Source organism: Petaurus breviceps, unplaced genomic scaffold, assembly GCF_028583685.1.
Source record: "Petaurus breviceps papuanus isolate PSGF00001 unplaced genomic scaffold, PetGlider_PUasm1.0 90763, whole genome shotgun sequence".
NCBI lineage: Eukaryota > Metazoa > Chordata > Mammalia > Diprotodontia > Petauridae > Petaurus > Petaurus breviceps.
Genome location: NW_027187340.1, coordinates 8,352,014 through 8,362,320, shown reverse-complemented (window position 1 = coordinate 8,362,320; position 10,307 = coordinate 8,352,014). Strand labels below are relative to the sequence as shown.

The following is a 10,307-nucleotide window of genomic DNA, read 5'->3' as shown; positions in this document are numbered from 1 at the left end:
TCTCTCTCTCTCTCTCTCTCTCTCTCTCTCTCTCTCTCTCTCTCTCTCTCTCTCTCTCTCTCTCTCTCTCTCTCTCTTTCTCTTTCTCTCTCTTTGGTTATTGATTCCTGTGAATTTCTGGTACCTTCTTCTTACTCTGTAGCTGCCACTCTTGTCATATATAAATCCTCATTTCACCTTAGTCATCTGAATTTAGAGCAAACACTACACAGTGGACAGAGAGTTAGCCTTAGAGCCAGGAAGAACTGCCTTCAAGGTCTGTATCAGACATATTCTGACCATATGGCCTTTGGCAAGTCACTGAGCTCCTCAGTGTTTTAGACTATGGAAAACTCTGAAAGACTGTGAATTGCACAGAAGTTGCTGACCTGAATTGGCAGTAATAGCCACTCAAGTGATTCTCTTACAGCTTGGGTCTGATCATTTCACACACAACATTCCTTCCTCCCCACCCCACTCTGACTAAATAAACCCCAGTGACCCCCTGTTGCCTCCAGGAGCAAATAGAAAATTCTCTGTTTAGCATTCAAAGGTCTTCATAACCTAGCCCCCTCCTACCTTCCCAGTCTTCTTAAACCTTACTCCCCAATACATACTCTCCAGTCCCATGACACTGGACTCCTGGCTATTCCATGAACAAGACCCTCCATTTCTCTTGACTCTGGGCATGTCCCCCATGCCTGAAATGCTCTCTCTCCTCCATTCTGACTATGACCTCCCTGGTTTCCTTAAAGTCCCAACTAAAATTCTGTCTTGTACTGGAAGCCTTCCCTAATCCCTCTCAATTCTAGTACCTTCTATCTCTTATTTTGTTTTCTATTTATCTTGTATGTAGCTTGCTTTCTATATTTTTGTCTGCATGTTATCTCCTCTGTCAGATGGTAAGCTCCTTGAGGGCAGGGACTTTTTTTTACCTCTTTTTGTATCCTTAGCGCTTAGCACAGTTCTTGACACATAGTAGGTATTTGATAGATATTGATAAGATAAAATCAATTTATCTAATGATATCCATATCTCATTTCACTTTCCCATTAATATCCAAAACCTTCCCTCTATTTCCCTAGAGTATGAGCAATGATCACTGAAGGCTTTCAAGCATAAAAGTGACATTATCTCTGCATTACATGAGGAAGATTATCTTAGAAGTAGTGCCATTGATGGACTGGAGAGGGGATAGAATGAAATGAGGAAGACCACTTGGAAGATTAGTACATCCTAGAAGTAATGAGGACCTGAAATTGGATGGTTGCAGGGATGGAACAGAAAGGAAGGAATGGAGGTGAACAAGATTGTGCAGGGAGAATTAACAGAATTTTACAACATAAAGAGATGGGAGAATCAGAGAGAATGCTGCGATTTCAGACCTGGTCGACATAGAAGATAGTAGGGTAGTCATTAGAAACAGAGATGTTAAAAGGAGGTAGAGGTTTGGGGAGGAAGATGATGAGTTTAGTTTCAAGGATATTGAGTTTGAGTATGCAGCAGGACATCTAGGTGAGGATATCCATCGGCTCTTGGAGCCATGGGCCTAGAGCTCTGGAAGGAGGATAGAAATGGAAATAAGACATTTGAGTCATCTGCATAGTGTTACTAATTGAAATCTTGGGGAGTGGATAGGATGACCAAGGTATAGAATCTAAAGAGAGAAGAGAATAAAGGCATAACCTTGTGGGACATCCGTGTTTAAGAGCAGAAGAAAGATAAGCTTGCAAAAAAGAAGAAGAATGATGAGAAGAGTCAGAGAACCAGAAGAACGTGGCATCATGGAAGCCAAGAAAAGAAAGCCCGTCAAGAAAGGGCGTAGAAATGTCAAAGACGGGTAAAGACTGGGGAAACCCCAATAAATTTAGGGACAGGAAACTTACGAGGGATCTTGGAGAAAACAGTTTTAGTAGTAACAGATACCAGGATGAAATTCTAAGAATATGTAGTAGAGGCAACAAATGTAGATTATTTCTCTCCAAGATTGCTGATGAAGAGGTGAATAGAGAACTCCATATTCTAAGAAGTTGGCAGAGTCAAGAGAACAGTATTTGTCATTTTCTTTTAGGGTTCTTCTTAGGATAGAAGAAAACTAAGCAAGTTTATAGACTGAGGGGTTAAGTAGTAGCAATTAAATATGCTTAAGACATGGGGACTGTCTGCTACAGCAAGGTTGAAAATAGGGGTTCTTAATCTAAGGCCCAATAATTTTTTTAAATTAGTAACTGAATTTAAATCTAATTGATTTCCTTTGTTATTCCATATATTTTATACAACATTACTCTGACAAGGAATCTGTAGGGTTTACCGGAATACCAAAGGGCTCCATGATACCAAAAAGATTGAGAACTCCTGTTCTGAAAGCAAGTTAGGAGGTGTTAGAAGCAGGAGCACAGATGGAGTTAGAAGTGCTACTTAGAAGCTGAAGAGTGGACAGAGGTGTGCACAGAAAGATACGGATGCATGGAGGATGAGGATTGATGGAGTCTGAGTCAGAAGAAGGAGGTGACTTCAAGCCCTGAGTATAAGAGATGGGATTGGTTGGAGTTAGTGAAGAGAAGATGTGGAAGGCAAATAGAAGGTCAAATGGATAGATGAAAGGACTGCCATTTAGCTGAGGGCCTCGGCGAGACTGGTCCTGGCTACAGTCATCACTTTTCATTGCTTGATCCAGCAGCTTTCAAATTCAAGGAAGTCAGAAGAGAAGAGAAAGAAGAAGAGACAGAGTTTACCTAGGTTTGGGAAATAATTATCAGGGAAGAGTTGGCAGGTCCAGACAGTAAGGAATCAAGAGAGAAGGATCAGGACTGTTGAAATGCCTGCTGGCTGTTTCAAGGAGAATAGTTTCCAAGAAGCTCTTGAGTTTGGAGGGAACTCATTGTTCAGTCATGTCCTATTCTTCATGACCCCATTTGGGATTTTCTTGGCAAAGATGCAGAAGTGGTTTGCCGTTCCTTCTCCAGTTCATTTTACAGATGAGGACCGAGACAAACAAGATTAAGTAATTTGTCCAGGGTCACTCAGCTAGTGTCAGAGGGCACATTTGAACTCAGGTCTTCCTGACTCTAGGCCTGAAGCTCTCACCTAGCTACATCAAGGGACCTCAGAGCACTTTTAATTCTGAACAAGATTCCTTTGTAATATATACCACAGATAGTCATCCTTGGCTTGAAGACTCCAACGACGGGGAACTCACTACCTTCCAAGTTATTCCATTCTACTTTTAAATACCTCTGATTTGGGGTAAGCTTTTCCAAGAGTCTGAAAGCAGAGTGAAGGATCTCAGAAATCATCATTTTGGGATGAGTAGTGAAATCTAAAACATGATCACCCAAGATGGTTTCTGAAGCATAGAGGATCAAGGTGCCGGGAGGCAAGGAGTTCACTTAGCTGTGAGGTCATGATAAGAGAAGAATCATCCTTGTAGACATTGAACTTTTCAAAGATGATGTCTGAGGAAAGGATAGAGAAGACAACCAGGTGCTGAAGTTAGTAAGAAAACTTGGTACATGACAATGATAAAGATTTGGAGTTGGGTATATTAACTTCAAAGGAAGACAAATTATCGAATGATGGTGCCGAAGCAAAAGACTAAAAATAATTAGTTAACTCTTAAGAGAAGAAAAAATGAACAGCTAGCATCAGAGAAGACTGCCAACAATATTGAGTGATCTGGGACATTTTAGGTTTTAGTGAGTTTAGGAAATTTGTGAAGTGTGAGAGGATCCTAGGATTAAGAGGAGTTTGTTAATGGTAGAAAGAGGGTTCCAAAGGCATAGGGAAAAGGGAAAAAAAGGAAGGCTGGGGACTGGGAGGTGTAGGGCTGGGTAGTTCCCAGAAAATTGTAGGAACTATAGATAATCAAAATTCTAGAGACAGAAAAGACTTTGGAAATAATTTAGTTCATCTCCTTATCTTACAGTGAAGAACAGCTTAAGGAACAGTGAGGTTGTGACCTGTTCAAGTCACACAACAGGTGTCCTTGACCACAGAGCATGGTACCTTGCACTTAATGGGAATACAAATGAATATTTGTTGAATTGTAGGGGGGAAATTGATAGTGAATTTCCTTTTTCAATAAACTCCATATTGAAAAGAAAGCCATCCATGTTAAACAGCATCCACAAGTACTGCTAAGAGAAGAGGAAGGGAGTGGGACAAAAGCAAGTCTGAGCCATCTGTTGGGGGTGGGTGGAGAAAGGGACAGGAATCAGGACAGAAAAAAAAAGATTCCATCGGCAGCAACACTAAGACTTAAGAATGGGGAACCCCAGTTCCCTAACTACAAATGTGAAGAGACGATATCACTGAGTACACTTCCTGCTGTGTTAGTTCCATAAGGTTGAAATTCTTATATGGGAAACTTGTGGGAAGGAGAGAATCAGACCCCAAGAGGTTTGTGGTCCAACAGAGTCTGCCTTATCTCACCATATAGGTTAGGATGAACTAATAGATAGAGATGCTATTGTTAACAAAAAGTATACTATCTTTTTACACTTGTGTCCTGTGACCTTACCCTGGGTGCTGCATGGCATCTTGAAAGAATGAAGGCACCTGTGTGAAGGGAATTGCTTGTTTCCTCTCACTGCTTGATAATCAGGTTGTGGGAGCCAGCCTTGGGGAAAAACCTCAGGTCTCCATCTGTTTGGTGTTCCTTCAGATTTTAGTTGAAATCTCTCCCACTGTCTCAATTCTAGGTTTGCCACGTTGTGGAGCCTTCCCAAATACACACCCTGCCAAAAGTCACCTTCGTTACCCTAGTTACTCCATCGCTCTTTGGTGCTCAGATCAGATGTAGCTGTTGCTGCTGAAATATTCGAATTGAACTCTAATGCCCCCTCTTCTGCTTAATGAACTGTTATCGGCATTTCCATCGATGTTTTCCAGAAGCACTGGCTCAGTTGGATGTGGCCACATGACTGGATTTTGCTGCTGGGTGGCAGAGGCTCCAGTTTGTGTACTGAAGGAGCCAATGAATAGAGCCCACCTTTAATCACAATTGAGCCTGGTTGGAGGCAGATTCTGTAAAAGTCACTCTGACCTCTCACGCAGCTATCACTTGTAGGTTGAGGATTATGAGCTTCTAAAAGTTACACAATCAAAATGCCAAGATGCTTGTGAATGGTTTGGCTAATCCTCAGCCTTTTGCTTATGGTCCATGGTTACTGGATACTTATATTTAGATTGGCAGTAATTAATAAAGAGGGTGAATGGAGTCCTTGCCTTTTGCATTTTGGGATAAATTCTGTTGTCCTTCAGACAGCAGTGAAAATTTAACTAATCACAGCCAAAGTTAATGATGCCTGCCCCTTTCTCCCAACCCTACAAAAACTGGAATTTTAACATGGTGTCAAAATTGAGGTTTTAACTTTATATTCATCTGTTAATTAAAACGCAAGTAGTCAAATGGAACTAGCATTGCCTAATGACCCTGTTTGATGTTGTTATCACATATAAGGGGACAGATACCAAAGCCCTGTGAAGAAAATTGGGTTGGGTTGATAATGGTTTTCATTTCTAGTTAGGAACACAGTGGACTAGAGCTTATAGCTTTGTGGTATCAAACAAAAAGTTTCCACAGCAAGTGGAAGAACAAGGTCATTAACCACCGCCACCACCCCTTTCCACCAAAATAAAAAAACCCAACAAAAAACCTTGGTCTTACTCTGCATTAATTTAGAACTTGATGACATGGAGTTCTTATTTTAAAATGTAAGATAGCTTGTTTTCAGTCCCATTAAAGTTACATGAACCAAAATTCAGTGGTTAAGTACAAATAATTTTTTTAATTCCATTTAAAATTCCTTGGATGTGATTCAAATACATTTGCATTTTCTTCCATGACTGTAATGACACAAATCTGCATTTCTTTTAGTAGAAGATAAAGGGAAGTTGAAAGCCAATAGTTCCGTTCAACCTTCAAGCACTGATGGAGGTTTATTTCTACCCAAACCTGGAGCTACAACCCTTTTGCCCCTGGGAGCAGTGACCTCGCCCTCCAAGAGCACAAATGGAGCTCCCAGTGCCGTGTCTGAATCGGAAGAGGAAAAAGCCAAAAAACTACTTTACTGTTCTCTATGCAAAGTGGCTGTGAACTCTCTGTCACAGCTAGAGGCCCATAACACAGGTTAGCATCTGTCTCTTGAATTTAAATTATGCTTATGACAACTGCAAACATTTTTTCCGCTAAAGCTCCTGATTGTCTGTCATTGCTTAGACGTTAGAAACATTCCGGCTTTCTGGTGTAAAGGAGTCAGCTCTTTTAGGGAAAATGTGACAACAAAGCAGAGGACGCCCATTGATCAAGCTGCCCTAGTTAATGTGATTTCAGATGGGGAATTTTCTAACCCGAAAATAAATGTAAGGTCAACTTCACTGTGCTAATTAAAAATGGTAACACATGTACATTTTGTGGCCCTTTAGGATCCAAACACAAGACAATGGTTGAAGCTCGAAATGGGGCTGGTCCAATTAAGTCCTACCCAAGACCTGGATCCAGGTTAAAGATTCAGAATGGCAACAAGGGTTCAGGATTGCAGAACAAAACATTTCATTGTGAAATCTGTGATGTTCACGTGAATTCGGAAATTCAACTTAAGCAGGTAAAGTGCCCTGAATGACTCGGTCAGTTTGACCGAGTCACTCCTTTTTCTGAATGAAAGTTTCTCCATCTGTAGAATGAGGGGTTTGGACTGAATTATCCTCCCACGTCCATTCAGGCACTCTGTTTGGTCTCAGCCTGCAATGTATTTGGCCTCTACTTACCTCTGCATTTTCTAAGGCGTGTCTTGAGTCTTGGTTCTCTTGTAACACATACTCCTGACTGATAATTGTGGCCTGAGAGAAAATTCTGAATTTTCAGATTTTGGGGGGCTGGGGCTGACTTCACCTAAGCCACCACAGGAGAATTGAATGTGAGTCCTCATCTGTCCCCAAGGAGGAAGCCAAAATAACAGCTAAGGCATCTATCTGAATTTCCTTTCAGCACATTTCTAGCAGAAGGCACAAGGACAGAGTAGCAGGGAAGCCCATGAAACCGAAGTACAGCCCTTACAACAAACTGCAGCGAAGTCCGAGTATTCTAGCCGTGAGTATCACCGAGCTCTGCAGCCTTGCTGGGGAGACGGGGACGGGGATGGATATGGCAGCATCAGAGGGATCACATGTGGACAGTTCAGTCCATACTTAAAAACAAAGAGCTAGAAAAGCTGTCACCCAAGGGGGTGATTGCTCGATTCCTGATCTTCTAGAGAGAAGCTTTTACCAGAGGGTTAGAGCAGACAAAATTCTCTGAGGACTCTCATCCCTGACCTTTACCCCAACCTCTTCCAGAACCTGGAGCTATACTACTCATTAACATATAAAGAGGAGAAGTAATGTCTACTGAGCTAGGGCAAGTGATGCCTTGGGAACCCTAGAGTGTGCTAAATCTAATGGAATGCAAACAGAAATCTACCCTTTTTTTATTGTCTCCCCTCACCTCCCTTTCTGGCTCTTCACCTTGTTTTGTGTGTGATGAGGTGGGTGTTTGTCTCTCACTGTCAGCATCTAGTATGCATATGGATATTCAGCTTTTCTAACCTCCTCTCAAAATGTTAGGTTCTTAGTTATTTTGCAAAAGTGCCCAAGCCCCCCAGAAATTAGGTGCCATATAAATACATAGGTAGATGGATTTCCCAGCCTCCCAAGTTCTCCCTACAGGTGATTTGCCTATTTGGTGGTAAAAGGTCTATTGCCTGCAAATCTGCCCTCTTTCTGATAATGTATACAGCATTGAGCAAAACTGATGCATGAAAATACAGATTTTACAAGATAATACATTAATTAGGAAAGAGTTTGAACTTAATTTCTATTTGTATCCAATTTTAAGGAGTATGCAGTTTCTTCCCAATTGAAATACCTTTAAACTGACTTAACCTATCATAAATCTCTTCTGCTCACCAGTGTCATAGGTCACACTTTTTAATGCCAATAAAATTCCCATCTGTTGAAACTTTTTACTTAGGCAGGTGGGTAGAATGTCACTCTGATAATGCAGAAAGTTTCAGTGAGTTGCATTGTGGGTCAAGAAGACTCCTGGGAGTTTGAATTGAGCTCTGAAGTCTAAGCAAAGAATCTTCTGTGTGGAAAGATAGTGTTTTATTTTTTTCTTGCTAAGCAGCACCATAAAATAGCTTGAGTAAATTTGAGTATCTCCTACTGTTCAGAGGAGACTTTCCTATGCTCTAGTGCCCAGAGGCAAAGACCACCAAGAAAGAGGTGAAATAGACACAAAGTAAAGTGAAGCTATGCCGAGAACCACACTGCCAAGCACATGAAACATCATCATTTCTGGAAATTTGAGTCTGGAGTTAAGATTTTAACAGCTTAAAGCTTTCTACTATTAATGTATTACTTGTGAAAATATATTTTTGTCAATATTGCTGTCATTTTAAAGCAACATTCTCTTCTTCCTTAACACTGCCACCCCCCACCTCTTTTTTTTTCCTTCCTACACAGGCAAAACTTGCATTCCAGAAAGATATGATTAAGCCTCTGGCACCGGCTTTCCTCTCCTCTCCTCTGGCCGCAGCAGCAGCTGTCTCATCTGCCCTGTCCCTGCCTCCCCGGCCATCTACATCACTATTCCAGGCTCCCGCCATACCACCAGCTCTCCTGAGGGCAGGCCACGGGCCCATCCGAGCCACTCCTGCATCAATTCTATTTGCTCCATACTAATGCTTAAAAATGGTAAGGTTGTTGTGGCCTGTAGGAAAGTTAAGAAAAGAAGCAAAAAAAAAAATGGGTTTGGATAATTGAACCATTTTATTTAGAAAGGCATCCCTCAGAATGCAGTAAAACCTGCTCCACCCTCTCCACTCCCCCTCATCCTCAGATGCACTCCAAGGATACTCCTGGACAACGACTGTCATTTAGGAGTCTGTACCTCTTCAGGTCTGGTCCAGCTCTCCTCCTCCCCTCCAACTCGGGTTAAATTCTATGTCCGAGACATTTGGTTTCCTGAAAATGAGTTGGTCAGAAAAGTTCTATCATCCAAATTCTCTGATTATATTTCCATGGGTGTGAGCTTACTAGAAAACAATATGGATTATTTTCCTGACAGACTTGAAAACTAGGGTCTTCCTCTTGCTTCTGTAAATAAATCTTTGGAATCCAACTGGGCATATTCGTTTGGGGAAAAAAATAGATGAACAAAAGTGCTTAATTGTGGATAACATCCTATTAATGGATTACAATGTTTTCTTTCCCGTGTACTGTTGTTGACAGGGATCGTGTACCGTTTTAGACCCAAGTCCTGTTGTACCTTGTGTAGTACTAGAACTGTATCTCCTGTCTGAATTAAACATTTTAGTTGCTGTGTAAATGTTAGGAAGCAACGCAGCTTTGAGGTATTTTTTTTTATTTTTTTAAAAGAAAAACAAGATAATGAAATATTTCTCTTATTTCATGTTTTATTTAGAAATATTTTTAAGAAATAGAAAGCCATATAATATAGTTATGATTACTACCTGTTTGCTATTTGTTTAACTTATTTTGTCGCTTCCCCACTAGTTTAAGTTGCTAAGCAATGTACAAACAATAACAAAAATACCCGCCCGAGCTTCCTAAATGCACATTATCTCAGCTCATGTGTGTTCTGCAAGAAGACAATGAATCCATGTATTTATACGTAAATAATTTCTCCTCCATTTCTAACCTGTTTTCATTTGTAATGATGCTACATAATTTTGTGGCTCCCTAATGCAATAATGTACAGAATATAAAATATTTATAATTAAACAACTAGTCTTTTCTGTTGATTGAATATATTGCAGGTTCTGCCTCCCTGTCCCTCTTTTTTTTAAGTTGATATCAGTATGAGTGAACTACTTGTGATATCAGGGGTGACAGGTATAATAAAAGCAACAAAATAGAATTAAATCTTTTAGAACATCTGTATCTGCAATCTGTAAATGGTAAAATGTCTGTGTATTTTTTTAAATGTACCTTTGCAATAAAAGAGTATGGAAAAAATAGAGATCGGTGTTGTTTGGCATTTATTTCCCCTGCCCCCGAGATGCTTCTGACTTAAAATCACCTAACAAAAAGCCTTTAGCAGGTACAAAGATTGTGTCTTTTCATTGAACATTTATTTTGCCTTTTTCTTTTGGCTGCATATTAATCCATGAGCATCATATCTTCCCCACAAGGTAAATATTTATTTCTGCACCCTGAGCCTCAAGGAAGTCAAGGGAGTGAAGGACGTAGAAAAGAGAGAACCATTTTCCTCCCCATCATTAATCTTGACCACAATCAGTTTGAGAAGAAAAATAAAAAGGGGGTAA

The 10,307-nt window shown here is 40.5% G+C and overlaps 1 protein-coding gene across 2 annotated transcripts in view; it reads left to right on the top strand.

The window, feature by feature from the left end:
• The window catches only part of ZNF385B (zinc finger protein 385B), a 407,528-nt gene extending 397,549 nt beyond the window's left edge, over positions 1–9,979 (top strand). For both annotated transcript variants that reach the window (XM_069068559.1, XM_069068560.1), the window contains 4 exons: positions 5,861–6,109; positions 6,406–6,584; positions 6,968–7,069; positions 8,482–9,979. In XM_069068559.1, the coding sequence (XP_068924660.1) occupies positions 5,861–6,109; positions 6,406–6,584; positions 6,968–7,069; positions 8,482–8,700 (749 nt within the window). In that variant the 3' untranslated portion in view covers positions 8,701–9,979. The remainder of the gene's footprint in view (positions 1–5,860; positions 6,110–6,405; positions 6,585–6,967; positions 7,070–8,481) is intronic.
• Positions 9,980–10,307: the final 328 nt, after the last annotated feature.